The sequence below is a fragment of the Amborella trichopoda genome, chromosome 3 (assembly GCF_054954075.1).
Source record: "Amborella trichopoda isolate Santa Cruz 75 chromosome 3, AtrichopodaSantaCruz75HAP2 v2.0, whole genome shotgun sequence".
Taxonomy (NCBI): Eukaryota; Viridiplantae; Streptophyta; class Magnoliopsida; order Amborellales; family Amborellaceae; genus Amborella; species Amborella trichopoda.
The window spans coordinates 60849604-60868741 of NC_142338.1; the positions used below are offsets into that span (position 1 = coordinate 60849604).

The window sequence follows — 19138 nt, forward strand, 5'->3', positions numbered from 1 at the left end:
TAAATGACAGGGAAAACCACGACGATCCCCTGAATCCGTACAAATAATATGAAAAATGTGGAAGCCAAAATATGTTATGTTCCCGAGGGAGCATGTCTTCTATTTACTCCCTCGGGCAAAATCCTATTTAAGAGGAATATTAAGACCCTAAATTTTGGAGTTGGAACCTCTTTTTCAGGCTATACCTTAGCCTTAATTAAAATATTTCTTAATTGCATGCTCTTGAAGAAAAGGTCTAAGATTGAACAGTTGTCAATATTTGGAGGGTGAGATCAAAGTTAGGAAACTCAAAATTCAAATTTTATATTTTAGAAATACTTATCTAATGATTTTTAAGTAGTTCCCAAAAATATCAGATTGAAAAAATCCTCCAAGCTTATCTTCTCATCGTGGCGGTAGGTTTACATGAGTATATTTATATAAGTTTGCAAATTTACTTGTACAAGTAAGATATTTACACCATCGATCTTAATTCGACCGTATAGATTTTACACATCTTTTAAAATATAATTTCAAATCTATACCATTGCAATACAATGGATTGATGCAATTTTACTTCTATGTGGTTACCACCATGTGCATATCTTTCTGTTATTTATGTTATTTAAATGGCAATTTGGATTAATTCCTAATAGACATTAAATATTTTGGTGGAAATTTTCACTGCCATTTTTTTTTTCGGCTTTTCATGGAACCAGCTAATGGCAATGTATACAAATGAAGTTCTGATTATGATTACGATAATTTATTAGATTTTAAACCATTCTTAAAAAAATTCATATCTCGGACAATCTTTTAAAAAGGTATAAATGCATTTATATACAAAAGAAATATTGTCGACTTAAAATGTGAGATTTAAAACCTATAAAACGAGAGACTTGAGATAGGAGTCCCACTTTTCCAATGCTTTTTTAGAAATAATTTCTAGGCGTTTAATTGAATTGAAGATAGAGATGGATTTATAAAATTTGTCTTCAAAAATAGAGATTGAGAGTGAAATGTGAAGCCGAATAGTATTCTAAACTCAATAATTATGTTGAACAACCAATTTTAGAAAATTAATAAATAAATAAATAAAAAGTTAAGGACAATTAATAAGGTATTTTTTTGTTGTACAAGTAATATAAAATCATAGAATACTATTATTACTAAGGTGTATATAAACACACATACACGCATGCACATAAATAAAACTTGTTGGAGTATGGCCACTAAGGCTTCATGACCACCATAATGTTCGTGGTCTCTCTCTTACCTTCTATTTTCAAATGCATTTAATTTAATTTAATTATATTATATATTTGTTATAATTGTCTCAGCATTCAAATATTTGATTATCTTTTATGGTAAATTTCATTTTTTTTTTCTTTTTTTTCTTAAACACCTATTAATGATATTCTAACAATCACATTACACCAAACGTTTTTCTTTGAAGTAGGAGATAGACAGATAAAAATAAAAAATAATAAAAAAATAAAATAAAAATAATGATGCTTAGCTATTGACATGGGCAAAGATAAATTTAGACCATTCGATGCAAAACCTGCCATATGCCGCAAAGCGAGAGGCTCCAATGCCTATAAAAGAGGATCACTCACCCATTACAATGTTCACAGAAAAATCTCAGAGCCATTTTCGATCTTTCTAGGTATCCATAAACTTTTCAACAATATTCTTTTTTTCATATCTATCTTTCTCTCTATTATTTTCAATCAAATATCTTTTTTAATTATTTTTCATTGGAACTATTATTTGGTTTGCATGGTTTCTAGTATAACTTTTATCATGTAATCACGTAATTCCCCTTGATTTAGTAATGAGTTAGGTTTATCTTCTTCTAAGGAAAATTTAACATGTAATAATGAGGCAAAAAGAAGATATAAGTACACAAAAATGAGATTTTAGGAAGATCTTCCGGTTGAGAGAAGGAGACCTTGGTTGTTGTTGTGTATTTGTTGGGTTATTGTTAAGTGAAAGTATTTATTGGAAAAGTTTGTATTTTTATAAGGTTGGCAACTTTATTTGTAGAATAAGATTGCAATAGTTTACATTGTTTATTTTAATTAGATGGTATAAAGGATATCACAATCGCTCTTAGCCATCATATTGAAACCAGGTATCTGGTGATGTGCAATTAGATATACTCAAAAGTTTTAAAAAATTTGCTCGAACTTTGTGACACACCTCTAACTGATGAATTTTATTGTGACTTTCTTATACCAAACATAGCGGACTTACAGTATGCATGCAGTCCCTAACCAAAAGATTACATGCTCTTGTGGGATCATATCGTCCACTAACTCCCTCTAGTAAAATCCAACCTATTAGGACCCCAGATTTTGGAGATTATTGTCGTCAATTAAGCAAGTAACTTTTAAACACAATGAAAAAAATAAATTTATCACATGCGCCCAAGATAAACTATATAACACCTCACCCATTTGTATGCGCCCAAGATAAACTATATAACACCTCACCCATTTGTATGCGCCCAAGATAAACTATATAACACCTCACCCATTTGTATGCGCCCAAGATAACCTCACCCATTTGTTTTTTATTTAAAACGCATGAAATGACACATCATTGCGAATTAAAATAGTTTATATTTTAGTGTGTTTTGATAAATGGGTAAATTGTTAAATAGTTGATATTTTAGGTGTAGTTTGGAATTTATTTTTATTTTTATTTTAAAGCAAAAAAAAAAAGAATCATACACGATCTATAAGTGCCTGAAAAATAATGTCTTGTGAATAGAGAATGTCAAATTCATTTGACAATAAAATCCAAGTATTAAGGATCTCAAATTCCAATCATTTCTCTAAGGTGGATCCCATAAAATTTCGGTCGAAAAATATTCATCCTGAGCAGCGCTTTTGCACGAGGTAATAAGTCTACAACATGATCCTTAAGAGTATTAGCTCGTTATTAAAATTGTATTGAACAAGCATCAGATTATTTTCGGCTATCAAGCACATGAAATAATGCACTCGACCTAATTCATGAATAACCCTAGGGCTGGCAACGGGCGACCCAACCCTAGCCCTAGTCTGGTCCTCGTCCTTATAGGAATTGCTCTAGTCTGGCCAGCCCGAACCAAGCCAGAGAGGCCATGACCCATGCCCGGTCTAGGCCCACTTGGTAGATCCCATGTAAAAAAAAAAAATTGAAGGGGTAGGCCGGGCTGGGCTGAGTGTAGAAGATAAAAAAATAAAAATAAAAAATAAAAAAAAAAAATGAAGAAAAAGAAATAAGGGGTCAAGCCAGCTCTTTATTAGTCCTCACCCACCCAGGTCCATCCCAGCTTGGCCCTTGCCTTCATGCAACTTTTTATGGCCCAAGCACTAGGTTTTCAAGGCCGTGCTGTATTGTCTATCAACAGTTATATATTTAAGTGAGGCGATGATCCCCTTTATAATAAATGTCATTTTCTATTTCTCTTTTACCCTTGTAATATTTAAGTAATTCCTTTTGCATGTTTTTCATTAACAAAAATATAATAAATAATGATATGATAATTAACTATATGAATAATAGTTATTATAAATTATAATAAAATTAAAGTATATTCATGTTAATATTTATAACTATGTAATTATTATGAAAATGTTAATTACATTATTAGAGTTAGAATATAATTATTATCTTAATAATATATTATAATTTGGTATCTATATTATATTTTTTAAATACATGCAATGGAAATTAAATAATGCACATAAATAATATAGTAACACATAAATAATTTACCTATTTCGCTAAGCTGGTCTAATATCCAATAAGACAATATAAAGAAAGAGACATTCGTATTTTATCATTGAATATCATATATTTCTATCAATGTCATATTATTCATATAACCTTCCAATGAGTCCTAGTAAGCAGGTGCATTTTACTAAATATAAATCAAGCACAGTAACCATTCTCATAAGCATCACCAGTAATGGTTTTCAGTGGCCATGCAATAAGCTATAGCCTTCCAACTAATTAACCCCATGGGAATGAAACAAACAGAATAGAGAAGTTTACAACATTATGCAGTGAATAGATTACAGCCATCTTCAAGAGTTGGGTTATGGCTATGGTAATCTAAGGATAAAACGAGTCAAGAAACTCTCAAATTCTAGTGGGATTACCCCAAAAAAGATCACAACCATCAACATTCTTAAATCTTGCTTATGGATCCAAGAATGATAGTAAAAATAATGCTCCAAAGTCTGGACAATCAAAAGCATTCACATCCGATCCATAAAAAAGTTAATTGACATCTGTCATGCAATTCAGAGATGTGATTATGGACAGTAACTAACATTCTTGCTCAATCTTTTAGAGCAAATGAGTATACAATGCTCCAATGCCTTATCCTCTTTCAATTTTGTTCTTTTGTCACAATCCACTACCCCAACCCAAGAAAAAAAAATAAAAGAAATAAATAAAAATAAATAATAATGAATGAATGAATAAATAAATAATTAATTAATGCAAACCCCAAAATTGTCTGGTGTAGCTTGTTTGTCTCATTTCCTGCTCATCAAGATCCTTGCTTAATATGATTTACACTGATATCATAAATGGTTTTTATCAACATGGTGTCCCTGTCTTGCACTTCAAAGCACCAGAGAAGCGTGTAAGGATGCCTACATAAGATCCTGGCTTGGCACGTATGCTGATTTTCCTTTCATATTTTCTCCCATTTCCCGATTGTGTGAAAATGGCACCATTCTTAAATAAATCACCCTCTGATTTCCAATTCCAGCTTCCCCAATCCAAATCTGGTCCAAATCTCTTAGTTATCTGCAAATAATAGCACAAAATTATAAGAAGTCAATATTAGAACCGTAGATCGCGAGATTGAGGGGACATGCATGATAGTCAAAAAGCCAATTAGACGCCATATGGTTATTGCTCGAGATGCATAATAGGAAAAATTACAAATAATCCTCAAAACTAGACTTTCTAAACAAGTTACCCTCAACCAAACTATTTTCTCACTTTCTTCCCAAAAGTACACTTTTTAAGGAAATACCCCCCCCCCCCCCCCCCCCCCAAGTAAAAAAAGGCACATTTTTTGACGAAAATGTTTTTTCTCACACATAAAAATTTAGTTTTGGCATGACATTCACATGGGCTCCTAGACTGCTCTTTGATATTGTCGGACCCTGTTAAACTAAAAAAAGTGTCGGATCGCTCTTTGATATTACCAGACAGCACTGTAGGCTTGTTGCCAGACTGCATGGGCCTATTGTTGAACCACTCCTTGGTAGTGCCGGACCGCATGGGCCAATTGCCATACCGTTCTTTGTTAGTGTCGGACCGCCACTGTTATTTACCAAAACGACATTACACTGCCGAACCACTCTACGAATATGCTAGACCGCCTTTTTGTGGGAAATAGGAGAGAGAGGCGTGGGTAAAAAGTAAAGGAGGGTAGTTTAAATTTTTTTTTTTGTGGGTTGGGGGTATTTGCTTAGTAAATATATTTTAGGAGAAAAATTGAGAAAAACTGAGGGTAACTTACGCATAAAGTCTAATCTTGAGGGTTATTTGTAATTTTCTTGACATAACATATATAATAAATTGGTACATAGTACCCCCCACCCATAGCCCGAGTCTGAGTCTCTTGGGTCGAGTTAAAAAACGGTGGTATTAGTTGCAATATAGGAATATCATGTCCTAATCTTAGTGCTAATTACATGTGATAAACCGTGTTTATCTTTATTTATCATGATAAGTTCGATAGGTGTTAATTGCATTGAGTGAAATGAATTCATCATCTTGTTTTGAGACTTTCCTTTATTACCGAGATATACAACCTGTCTGATAATGAATTGTATGTGCTCTGAAAGAAAAAATATTAATTTAAATTTTGGAAAAAAGAAAGTCATTTTACATTAGAAATTTGTTCCAAAACATGAATAGAGAAATGAAAGCCAATTTACAAGTATCTTGATAACGATAATGTCACCAAGGTCTCCACAAGTGCAAGTTGCAGAAGAATTTAATATTTTTCTAATATTTTCGTAGCACCAGACTGAATTAACAAAAGCGGATGGCTTGAAAACCAAAGAAATCGAGCGGCCTTACATTTGCGATACCAGTCATCTAGATAATGCATAAGGCATGGGTTTTAGGGCGATGTGGTGTTTCTAACATCGGACTGATCAAGAGATTGCGGATGTTCGGTATCTCTTATCTCAAAGTTTCTTGAATTACAATTAAAGAGGGAAAAAAAAAGAATTCTGATCGGTCCAATATTGGGAACATCGGATTGCATGCCAAATTTTGAAAAACAATGTATAGGCTAGGGGATGGACCTCAGTGTAATATTAGGCAAAATATAGAGCATGCCATAATATGCTTTTTTTTTTTTTTTTTCTTATGATATGAGGTAAATTTTTCCAATAAAAAATTTTGGTCTATGTTGATAAAGTTCCCAATTAAAAATGGGGAAAATATATGATGATACCATTTACCTTTGTACAAGGTAGTCACAATTAATCTTGACCATTGGATGTGAAATTGAGTGGTTGCATTATTTCATTGACCAAGCTTAAAGTTCAAAATAAATTTTCTTGAACTTTATGACACACCCAAGCTATCAGATTTCACATCAAATGGTTGTAAGTAATTGTGACCTCCCTATACAAAAGGTAAATGGTCTCATTGTATACAATCCCTTAAACATCATTTGGAGTTCTCGAAGATCTAGATCCACCATCCACCAAATATACAGCTTGTGACAGACTCGTTTTCTCCCATCTTCTTTTTAGGTAACTCACTCTAAATACAAATACTCATCTGATGCATAGGGGTTGGCAATGGACCCAGACAAGACCGAGACCTGAGGGGTAAACCCAATCCAGGTTCACTTATGGGTCCAAAAATTGGACCCGATGGGTCGGGTTTGAGTCCAAATGTTGGACTTAAACACTATTGGGGTTTGAGTTTGGGGTGGGTTTGGTAATATTTTTTGGGTCCCAATATATTAAATATATTTATACATAAATATTTTAGGGTGTGGTTTGTAGAGCCGAGGCTCTAAATAATCAAATTAGAGCCCACCTTTAAATAGTGTCGAGAAATATGATTTTAATAGTGGAAAGTTTTGTGATAGTCTTAAATTATATTTAGTTATATTTTCACCTTAGTTATAAAATTTAAAGCTTAAAAAATAGCGTAGATCGAGTAGATCTATAAAAATTTTGAAAATTGATAGTCAAAAAATGCATTACAAAATGCACTTTTTCCAAAACTTGATGTCAAGATGATAAATTTGATGATATCTGGGCGTCAAAACAATCTCTTATAGTGAAATTTCCGTATTTCAATAAATAAATAAAATATCAAACAAGTGTTATTAGGCCGATACTCTATGACAACATTAGACTGATCAAGATATATGATGATCTTATGCCTTCAATATAAAAAATCACAACTATATCTAGCCATCAGATGTGAAATTGAACAATCGGAGACAATGCCAACAACAATATCAATGTTTTTCTTTAAAAAAAAAATCTTTAAATTATGTGTGCCAATATGGCGTACCCTAACGGCTTGATGTGACATATGATAGCTCTAGGTGTGAGCGACCTTGTGTACAAAGGGCAATGTTCTCTTTTGTACACAACCACAAAACATACAAATAAATGGACATAAGAAGCTTACCTCCTTAAAGTATGGATCAAGAGGGGCAACAAAGCGATTGCCTTGGCTTAGTATTGTGGGGTTCATGCTCCCTCCTATGGCATATTTGCCCCAATGTGTATAATCATTGTTGACAACATGAAAGTATCCAAATCTACAACGAGGCATTCTTTGACTAAGCCCTTTGCCAAAGTGATTGAAGGCCACAGTCACTTGCATGACCTTGTCCATTGGGTAAAGATCACTTCCACCCAACAATAGCACCTACAAAGAATCATGATATGCCATTTATTATTGTTCTCATTAGCCTTAGGAGTGGCATCCGGTTGGGTCCGGGTCAGGTGCGGTCCCTATTAGTATTTGGGTCCAAGTTTTTGACCCAGACCCAAAAAATTGAGAGAGAGATATATTCTAATGATTTAAAGAGAGAAAGAACCAACCTCATCGTGTTTGGAAAAATGATTGTTAGATATGGTGATAGCCGTAGAGCCCATGATGGCATCCACAAGCCCATCTTGGCACTTACTCAATGTGTTGTGATCCACCCAAACATTGGTAGACCCATATATAGAGATACCATCCCCATCACTCCTGGTCCTAATTCCAAAATGGTCCTCAGAGTCCCTTATCATTCCCCCATTCCCAGCCTTGCAATCATGTATATGGAGACCATGGATTATAACATTTTTCACATATTGAATCGTGATGCATGCTCCATAGGCTATGTGCACATTTGCTCCTCTCCCATCTACAGTCTTGAAACTATTGACCATCAACTCTTCAGTTAGTTTTATGACCATATCACGCTGAAATATGATCCATAGGGGCTCATTTTGGATCACAGCATGGCGAAGGGTGCCTGGTTTAGGGTTTAGCAGGTCATTGTCTGAAGGATCTGTGACAACATAGTATCTGCCATACTTTCCTCCTAGGGCTTGTTGTCCGAACCCCATTGCGCAATCGGCGAGCTTTTTGCGATTTGTGTGCCATTTCTGATCGCACCGCCAGCACCTGTCGATTGGGTTGGTGGCCACGCATGGCCCGTGCCATCGCCGGCCAAGTTGCCGCCTCATGTGGTTTCCAGAGGGCAACTCCCTGTGGGGACATGGTAAAATGCTTTAGTCTCTTTTTTTTTTTTTTTTAATGTTTAAACATAGAATGTTAGTATGTGAAAGATAAGAATGGGCTCCGGGTTAGGAGGTGAGGGTGTTATAACATGGCACCTTGAATTCTATTCCTACCATGGGAAAGAGAGAGAGAAAGAGAGAAAGTATACGTGTCTGGCTGAAAGAGAGAGGCCTTGGATGAGAAGAGAGAGAACTGCACAATGTCTATGTATGTGCTTTAGAGAGAGAGAACTAAACAAGTGTGTGTGTGCAAGAGAGAGAGAATGAGGGATAGAGAGAGAGGGCACACTTATAATGTTAAGAGAGAGAGAGTCATACATATGGACAAGGTGGGTGAGGTTGCGGGAAACGGCCTCAGGGTCAGGCTCGTATGCTGCTTGGGCCTCAAGCCAAGATTGATGAGCTCGAGCCTCCAAGACTGAGTCATCGACCAGAGATCGATGGGCTCGAGTCTGTAGGACCGAGTCATAATGTAGATTGCTCCTCACTTGGTAACGACTGGTGCCATTGCTGGCCTGACGTTCCCGTTCCCGTTCCCTTTCTCTTTCATCTTTGGCTCTGCTTTCTGATTGGTATTGCCTCACAATCATTAAAATAAACGCAATGGCCATTATAACTAGAATGATTCTCGCCAAAAGCTTCTCCATTCTGTCTCTAGCTGGACGCCCCAAGAGTGATTTTTCTCTCTCTAACTCTTTCTCTCTCTTGATTTCCTTTTCCCTATGTTGTGTTTTTAAGAAAGAGAGGGAGAGGTCAGCCACCTAAAGTGGCTGAAGTTCTTAGGGGAACCCTGGAATTATGCAAGTGAAAAGAAATGGTTATTGCAAAATAAAGTGGATAGGTATTATATAACTTGAATGGTTTACCAAAAATGAAGAATAAAAAATAGAGAAAAAATAAAAAACATGGAACTTGAATAAAGAATGACCGAGCCGCGACTTGACTCTAATTAGAGGTGATCATGATGGTAGGTGCCACAACATGAAATCTTCAATTTCATTTTCACCATGTCTCAAATTAATATAAAAGAAAAAAAAAAAAAATACAATGAGACCATTTATCTCTGGTACAAGCTGGTCATCACTATTGGATGTGAAATTGGGTGGCTACATTTATTGCATTGACCAAGCTCACTACTCAAATGAAATTTTCTAAGACTTTGTGATACATCCAAGCTATCAGATTTCACATTGGATGGTTATAAGTAATTGTGACTTCTTTATATCAAAGTTAAATAGTCTCGTTGTATACAATTCCAAAGAAAAAACTTTGCAAGTGTACTTTGTTGTTGCATCTTCTATGGGGGCGAACATGGTGCAATCAGCTTTTCATTTGGTGTGTGTTAGATCTATGATAGATGCGCTGAAAGTTCCTTTCTATGTTTCTAAAAATTGTTCATCTCAATATTTCAAAACCCAGTGATTCTCGATGAAAGATTGCCAATCTAGACTGAGAACAAGTCCAGTTTGGACCGATTCGATTCCAAAGTATCGTTACTGACTCGATCTCCCTAAAACACCCCCTTTCATATTTATTTCTTTATTTCTTTTTCTAAGCTTTTATAAACAAACCCCCCCACCCTTAAACACACTAAAAAAAAAGAGAAACACACACAATAACATGAACCTTATTTTTATTTTTTTTATTTTTAGATTTATTTGAGGTCAGATCCCAAATACTTGAGGTAAGACTTTGATGACGATGACAACGATGATAGTTTTTTGGGTCGATCAGTGATCAACCGATTCGGATCTATGATCCTGCCAATCCAACATGTGCTAGGTGGGCGATTCACCCCACCAAGGTGAGTTCTGAAATACCAGGTCATCCAGTGTTTTTAGAAACATCCCCAAAAAAATGTTCCAAAAAAACAAAGACCTAACACCAAGAATGGGGTAGGCAAACTTGTACAGGATAGCCTATAGGCTAACACAGTATATGTGTGTGTAAAATGATTGGAACTCCGGGTCACACATACAACAGTAGATACCAAATGACACATGGTAGAAAGGAAGAAATTAGATGCCTAATGATCCATAGTAGAAGGGAAGAAATAGAGGTCCATCGTTTTATATAGTTTTTTAAATTTTAATTTTCTCTACAAACATAATATAAAATTTCGAGGGTATTTGCACCTCAGTTATGTGCACATAAAAAATATAGACTTATTTCGAACAAACTAAATTGGTGGCCCTGATTGAAGGAGAAAGTATAATTTGACATATTTCTATTATTATATTTTGAGGTATGAACACCCCAAAATAAAGTACATCAAAATTAAAAAATTTAACCTAGCTACATGCCTGGCCCCATTCTTGAATAAACAAAAAAAGAGTTAGTGGTTTTTCAAGCTGGAAACTGGCTGTAATCCTAAGGTGGCCAGAAACTGGTTTTCGGGCATCACTCCATGCAATTTCGACTACCCCACGAAATTAAATTTTTAGAGAGAGAGAGATCTAAAAAATATAGACTTAGAAGAGCCAAATGTGATGAGAGAGAAACAGAAGAAAGAGTCACAAGGCCTATGTTAGAGAGAGAGACTTACAAGAGAGAGAAAGTGGATTGGGACAAACGGGCACTGGTCTGAATCGGGTGTTAATGGTGCTGGGTTCCTCTGGCCAAGGAGGAGAAACACGGCTTTGAATGAGTCTTATAGGACGATTAAATCCCATAATGACCCAAAAAAATTAGCAAAACCTCACTGGTTTACATTGTATTACGGGGAAACGGTTAAAAATAGCTTTTTTGTCTTCTCCCGAAACAAATTCCGTTGAAATCTAATTACCAACCACTTAAACAAATTTATGAGGAAAAAGATCTTTCTTAATTTAGATGACCACTTATTTCGGGTGTGTACGTAAATCACTTATATGTCGTTGAAAATTCTTACAGGAGCATATGCTTTCAAGAAATAGTTAATTACGTACACCCTAGGGAAAATACAATTTTGATGTCTTTATATGCATATATTACAAAACAAGGCAAGTCAATGTGATTTTTTTTTAAAACAAAATTACTCCGATTTTTTTTTTTTTTTTTCAAAATCTTAAGTTGTGGTCCGATGATAGAATTCCCATACCACTTTTTTTTAAAAAAAAACTTAATTTGTGGTCCGATGATGGCATTCTCGAATAGTTTTTTTTTTTTTTTTTTCATTTGCTATTTGAGGATGGATTTCTCGGACTACAATTTAAGTTTTTGAAAAAAAACAAAAGCTGGTCCGAGAATGCCATATTCGGACCGCAACCTATGTTTTTGAAAAAAAAAAAAAAAAACAATCTGATAATGCCATCTTCATACCGCAACTTAAATTTTTAAGAAAACAAAGTGGTCTAAGAATGCCATCCTCAGACAATAACTCAAGTTTTGAAAAAAAAAAAAAATGGTCAGAGAATGAAATCCTCGAATCGAGGGGTAATTTCGTTAAAAAAAAATCGCGTTGACCAATATTGGTTGTAATTTTCAGGTATAAAGGGAGCAACTCGTATTTTTCTAACTTATTTCAAGTCCGTACATAAATAACACTTCAAGAAACATGTTTGTGCAACCCACCTTCAAGTAGTATCGAGAAATATGGTTTCAATACTATAAATCTTTGTGATAGCCTTAAAATATATTTTGATATTTAATTACAAAATTTAAAACTTCAAAAATAATGTAGATCGAACAGATCTATAAAAACTTAAAAATCTAAAAAATTGACGGTCAAAAAATACATTACAATATATATTATTTTTAAAACTTGAAATCCATTTTTTCTCAGGTCCATGCATCTTGATGTCGAGATGATCAATTTGAAGATGTATTAGCATCAAAACAACTTCTTCTTAAGAAATTTTTGAGAGCCTCCACTCTATATAAACTTTTTCGGGAGGCATATTTAAGTGAGTTTTCAACCAAAAAAAATTGCCCAAATTCTTAAGATATTTCAAATATTGTCGTATCCCTAATGTGCCACGTGTCAAAAACTACAAATACATGAATCCATGTTACGTAGCTTCTCATTAACCTGCACCATCATCAACCATTCAGTATTGGACCTCTATAACAAAGAAGCCAAAAGATTTTATGCTTCATGAGAGCATACTTTCTATTTAATCCCTCGGGTAAAACTCAATCTATAAATAATCTTAGGACCCCAAATTTTAAACTGGCCAAATTTTCAACGGTGAGATCTAAGCATTAGAAATTTAAATTTTCAATTTTCTCTTTTGAATAAAACACCTAGTAATTCTTAAATGGTTCCGAAAATTTCGTATTGAAAAAAAACGCCCAATGTCTTCTGCCTGAAGAGTAGGTGTACATTGGGAGCATACTGTACACTCCCAGCAAAGAAAACCCAAGTGATAAAATACCTTTTTTCATGGACCCGGTTTCTATGCAGCCAAGCCCGCATATGTAGAAATGCAGGCCTATTAATAAATTTATTTTTGAGATGGATTTTTTGACTTAATTTTTAAGGACATGTAATCTCTAACATGGAGATAAGAAATATGAAAAATAAATAAATTTTAGAAACTAGAAATAATAATTATAGTAATAAAATATTTAAATTGTTAGTTTTCATTGTTTTAAAATGGAACACCTACTTGCATCCATCTTTAAAATGGATGCTTTATACTTTTTGGGTCACATATATAGTCATGCGGTCCAGCTCGCATGAAACAATTTTCCTTTTCTCGTTCCCATATTTTCTCAGCACCTAAACATAGACTTCCTAACTTCATAAGAAAACCATCGATTACACAATGCATTTTTTTTTGGTTGGTTAAGATAATAAATTTTTTACATTGTTCCAATAAAGTTTCAAGAAATTTTTATCCAAGAAAGAAAAACCAAGGTCATAAAATGTCATGCTTATTTATTTCTTTTCTCACCACAAAACTAAACTTCATGTGTAACGAAATTTCAGTTAAAACCCAAATAAGTTTGGCAAACACTACCATAGTACACGGACACAATTTTTTTAGTTGGTAAATAACTATATGCAATAGGAATTGTCTATAAGGAGACTATTTGTCATTTGTACATAGTTGTCGTGATCACTCCCACTCATTAGATATCAAATTGGATGGTTTGGGATGAGTCACGAAATCCGAAAGTTTTTATTTGAAACTTTGTGTTTATTTAATGACACTTTTACAACCACCCATTTAAAAATTTAAGGGAAAAAAATGGTTGTGAGCTTCATGTAGAAAATGATAAGTAGTTTTTTTTAGATAATCCCAATACAATGTACTATTTACATTAAATTTCAAAGGCTATAGCCACCACAATACAATTATTCTTAACATTCAACAGAAAAAAAATTACAATTATTCTGCAATATTTTCCTTATACTTGAGCTTATAAATCACGTATAAACCAAAGGCCACCACAACCGAAACCACCACCCCGGTTTTTAAAACCACGTTTCCATAATCATCCCACCTACGAAACCACTCTGCAAGCTTCACTCGGCTTTCCAGTGATATTCTAGGATATTTCGGTGGAAAACCCCCTTCTCCCTCCTCTTTTTTGAACCCATCTTTCTCTCCTTCCTTTTGGGTCGGTCGGTCGACGAGTGCCTGTTCTTTTTGTTTTTGGGTCGGTGCGTCGACTAGTGTCTTTTCTCCATGCTTTTGAGACGGTGCATCAACTAGTGCCTTCTCTCCCTGCTTTTGGGTCGGTGCATCGATCAGTGCCTTCTCGTATCTGCTCTCGGACTCTGCAACCTTGATCTTTTCCCTTGAATCGTTAGTTTCTCCACCTTCTTTTTGGTTTTTTATGGGCTCTAATGGTGGTTTTCCCTCCTCTACTTTCCTTTCCTTTCCGTTATCTTTTACTCCAATATGAGGTTTTCCTGGGGCATCATCAGTTTTTCTTTCCATTTTCTGTGTTTCTGGTGAAATCAAAGGTGGTTTTCCTTCCATTTTCTGTTTTTCTGGTGAAATCAAAGGTGGTTTTCCAGTATCGGGGACCTTGGCTTCGGGTTTCGGCTCTAGTATTCCATTTGTTTTTTGGGTTTCGGCCACTTGTTGGGGTGCTTTACCGTTATCTTTGATTGGTTGCTCATCTTGTTTCTTCATTTTTTTGGGCGTTATAACAAAGAGTTGGCCTCTTTCGAACCGAGCTCTGATGCTCTCGATATCAGAATCTCCTGGTAATTGGACGTTTTTGGTGAAGCGAGAGGTGCGGCCGTCTTCCAAAGAGCGTTCACCAATTATTCTTAGGCCCCCTCTGTTATCAATTTGAACCCGTATCTCCTCCTTTGTGAAGCCTAGAGAGGGGGAAGGAGATAAATGAGTATGCATGTTATTATTTAACGCAAACGTTTAGCACCGGAAACTTCAATTCTAAAATTGACATTTTAAACACGACATATAAGTAAATCATTCATTCTAAAATTGACACTTCAAATACGACATCTATGTAAATCATCCGAGGGAAGTTGGGATTGTACAGCTATTATGTACTTTTTATTGGGGATAATTAAGCCAAAACAATTAAGAAAAGTATTCAGACTTATAAAGTGCTAGTGTCTTTGGAGTTTGGAGCACAGAGAATCGCTAATAACCATAAATATTGTGTCCATAGACATGTCTGACTGAGATCAGTGAGTGAAGATCGACCCATTGATCCACTTTTAAGAACATTGGTTAATAGTTTTCAATTCAAGAAAGGTGGGCATTTCTTTTCGCTTTTTTTTTTCATGATTAATTTGGTCATTTCTTGTATCATGAGTTATGCATTGCCAAAATTTAGGTCTGGTTGGTTAGTGATTGCATCTGCCTAGCCACATTTTTCTCTATCTCTTTTTTTTCCCATTTGAAAGTTCAGTCGAAACAAATTTTTTCTAACCTACAATAATTTGCAGCTTACAATGATCAAGTGATCACTTGACCTATTAAAAAAAAAATGTTTGGGCTTGTCTAAATATTCAGACATTGTCGAGTATTCACTTGAGAGTTTTGTTAAAATTTTTGAAGAGAGCGACAAAAACAGAGAGATGGATACCTGGTAAATGTACAAGAAGAATGTTGGATTCGGGGTCAGGAATCCATTCTAATGCGGGTTGAAATTCTTCGACCGATTGTTTGGCTGCAGCCTGAGACCTTGTATTCATGGCGTTTCTCTGGTAGAGTGATAAAAAAAAATTGAATGTAATGGCAAAGAGTGATGAAAACTTTGAATTAGGAGAGATTTACAGTATGAATGAGGGTTGTTGGATTGCTGGAGAGTATTGAGTGCATTTTCATGTTTAAATGGTGACATATATATACACATGGAGTTAGTGACGCTTCTAGGGTTTTCATGTATGTGATTATTCCTTAGTTTTTCTTGAGGTTTATGGTTTGGATGGCCTTCCTCTTATTCAAACTGATGCTTTCTCTTCTCTCTCTCCCATCTCTTGAAGCAAAGGAAATATTCCTTGTTTATTTTGTACTCTTTTTGGTTTATGGATTTGATATGTCTCTTTTCATACTAAAACCTTTTTGACATCCCAAGAAAATGCATTGAATGAGACCTAAGCAATCTAGGGCCCATGCATTGTCTGAGTTCATGATTCATCTCTCCATGGTGATTTATTTATGTGGAGGTCTTCTAGTGTACTCTCGAAGGAGCGCACTGTGGATGTACTCATAGGGCGAGAAAGTCACTTGGATAACCTTGTCGCCCTAAAAGCAGCAAAAGGGAAGTGGGATGGCTTCATCGACCTGAAATTTTTGGGATGCACTTTAAAATCACCACATTAGCATTTTGAAAACAATTTTTTTTTTTTTCCTATTTTAAACAGTTTGATCTGGTCACCAAGAAACTAGGCAGTCTATATTAATCTTGAGATGTTGTTTTTCTCATATAGAGTGGTATGAGCCTACATCCATAATGTTGTGGTCCTAAACATACTCATAGATAGGATTTTACCCGAGGGAGTGAATAGACAATAGGCTCCCTCGAGACCATAGAAGCTTTTGGCGTTTATGTGTTTTGGGTTATGTGAATGGATATCAGTGTGTAATTGCACGTTATGCGATTTGTTGCATGTGAATGTGGTCATGTACATAACGCCTGGTTTATGCATGCAGTCCCTTAATATTAGGGGGTTAGCGAACAAAAAAAAAGTAAAGGAAAACCATAGTATGATCCAATGGAGCATACTAACAAAAGGACCGAAAAGGTCATCGCCCGTCTGATTAACGGGTTGGACGGCGATGTATGGAGATTCGTATATAGATCGTATAATTGAATTGATGTCATGTTTTGTGGAACCCACTTGTGCATCCATCGCCCAGCCTACATACTAAGGGTCTCTGATTACTCCGAAGAGCTAAAGGCCAAGTTGTTATGACTTCCCTAAAAAGGATAAAAAATACAAAAAGGGGGACGCTTATATAAGTTGACAGAAGGGACACCTCTTGATCTGGTTTGAAGATGTAGTTTCGATATCGAAGACTTTATAATGACATGAAAATCTATTTTCTATCTTTAGGTAGGATATTTAAAATACCAACAGAGGTACATATTAAGCAGATTTATAAACACTTAAAAATCTTTAAAATAGATGGTCAATATGATTTATTCCACGATACACTACTTTTAGTGAGTTGATTTTTTTGTTTTTTTTATTAATATCTTTATATCTTGAGGTCAAGATTATCAAATTGGAGGATTTTCCTGCATCGGATTACTCTCTTCTCTGTGAATCTTTGAGATTGACCTTACTTCAAGATTATAAGGTTGATACGTTATGTATACTTTTTTCATTTGTGTTATCATTTGCGGAAAAATATTTTTTAATAATAAAATATTATATATTCTTTCAAGAGCAAAATGTACATTTACTCCTTTACACAAGATTCTATTTACACGAATTTTATGGACCCCAAGTTTTAGGAATATTCTGTGATCATCATAGTCATTCTAATGACGGACTCAAAAAAAAAAAAAAAAAGAGGACAAAAGCGAATAAGAATAATTGTTGAAAGGAGAAACAAAGTGCTCACACGATGTGGACGGTTGAAATTACAGAAGATAGATTGAATATAGGCTGATATAAGGGCCACAAACCTTATTTGTTTTTTTATTTTTCATTTCTTTTACCTAATCAATTTACCCGAAGAATTGAGTTGTCCATTTAACCTTACAAGGCACGCTCAATATAAACAAGAAAAATTATATTTTATCTAAAAATTTGACCAAAATGGCCCTAAAATCATTCAGGTCTTTCAGTCTATAATTGGTTGGCTCCTGATCCATCCTAACCGGGCATTCCAAGTTGAAATTGGCAATTGTTTAAACAGAATTTACAAAAAAAAAAAAAAGTGTAGACTTTAAACAATCAAAGTAAGATGCCCATCCAAACTCTATTAGAACATGCTGTTCTAGTATAGAAATCCTTACACTTGTTTTAAAATCTATCTCCACTTCTACATGAAATTTAAAGCTTAAAAAAAAATGTAGATCCAGCCGATATATAAAAACTTACGAAATTGAAAATAAAATGTATAAAATGAAACCATTTATCTTTGATACAAGGTAGTCACGATTAATATTGACAAGTGGATGTGAATTTGCTGCATTTAGTTCATTGACCTTGCTCAAAGTTTAAAATAAATTTTCTCAAATTTTATGAACCACCTATGCTATCAAATTTCACCTTGGAGAGTTTATAAGTAATTGTAACATCCTTTTACCAAAGATAAATGGTCTTATTATATACAATCCCTATTAAAAATAAACAGTTTCTAGATAATATGGTACAATATGTGTTAGTTTTAGGATTCAAATTTTTTTTTATCGATATTCATGCATCTTGAGGTCATGATGATCAATTGAATGGTTTTCAAGCATCGAAATAACTTTTTCTAGTGGATTTTTTAGGTGCATCTTACTTCTATAGTGTAAGGTTAATGCCTTACATAATTTTTTTCTTTAAAAAAATCTGTGCCCTAAAAAAAAGAGGAAAGAAACACATGTAGTGGATGATTTTTTGTGTGTCGATATATTAATGATAGAATCACAATTTAGAAAACCCAAGCATTTGTTAACATATTTTTCTAGAGATAAAATAATTTAAATTAGGAATTTAGAGAGAGAGAGAAAGTTGTTAGCTTGGCATACATCCAGTTTTGTCACTCTTATATAAATGTGGTTTGACGTAGAGGTGCGGTTTACCTAAGGTGGTGACATAATGAAATATTTGGTATTTTGTATTGTTCGACTTAGTTGGATAGTGTCATGGTGTCAGTTTGATATACTATTTTAAGATTGTGTATAAACAATAAAATGATGCATATTTTAAGACATTGCTAAAATCTACAACATCAAATCTAAATAAATAGCATAAAAAAATCATAATACAATTTTAATGGTTTGTATACTAT

At 34.4% G+C, this 19138-nt stretch overlaps 2 protein-coding genes across 3 annotated transcripts; both read right to left on the minus strand.

Moving 5' to 3' along the window:
- Window positions 1-4218: 4218 nt before the first annotated feature.
- Window positions 4219-11409, minus strand: LOC18421547 (putative pectate lyase 14). 2 transcript variants are annotated; one of them, XM_006826292.4, is made up of 5 exons: window positions 11320-11409; window positions 9093-9564; window positions 8088-8742; window positions 7669-7911; window positions 4219-4794 (listed from the first exon to the last, which is right to left on the minus strand). In XM_006826292.4, exons 2-5 carry the CDS (start codon window positions 9419-9421, stop codon window positions 4582-4584), a joined length of 1440 nt encoding a protein of 479 aa, XP_006826355.1. In that variant the 5' UTR covers window positions 9422-9564; window positions 11320-11409; the 3' UTR covers window positions 4219-4581. The 2 variants fall into 2 exon arrangements, with proteins under 2 accessions (XP_006826355.1, XP_088718103.1); XM_088861977.1 differs by lacking the exons at window positions 9093-9564; window positions 11320-11409 and having other exon boundaries at window positions 8088-8731.
- A 2450-nt stretch (window positions 11410-13859) lies between these two features.
- Window positions 13860-15940, minus strand: LOC18421548 (uncharacterized). The gene is made up of 2 exons (XM_006826293.4): window positions 15771-15940; window positions 13860-15033 (listed from the first exon to the last, which is right to left on the minus strand). Exons 1-2 carry the CDS (start codon window positions 15877-15879, stop codon window positions 14090-14092), a joined length of 1053 nt encoding a protein of 350 aa, XP_006826356.1. The 5' UTR covers window positions 15880-15940; the 3' UTR covers window positions 13860-14089.
- Between the last annotated feature and the right edge of the window lie 3198 nt (window positions 15941-19138).

Bases quoted from the DNA above. Each gene is read 5' to 3' on its own strand.
- LOC18421547 (XM_006826292.4), bottom strand. From the start codon at position 9,421: ATGGAGAAGCTTTTGGCGAGAATCATTCTAGTTATAATGGCCATTGCG. The intron at 8,743-9,092 runs GTATGACTCTCT...ATGTCCCCACAG, and splicing joins CTCACCCACCTTGTCCATAT to GGAGTTGCCCTCTGGAAACC. The intron at 4,795-7,668 runs GTAAGCTTCTTA...TATTATTTGCAG, and splicing joins TTGATCCATACTTTAAGGAG to ATAACTAAGAGATTTGGACC.
- LOC18421548 (XM_006826293.4), bottom strand. From the start codon at position 15,879: ATGAATACAAGGTCTCAGGCTGCAGCCAAACAATCGGTCGAAGAATTT. The intron at 15,034-15,770 runs GTATCCATCTCT...CCCCCTCTCTAG, and splicing joins TCTTCTTGTACATTTACCAG to GCTTCACAAAGGAGGAGATA.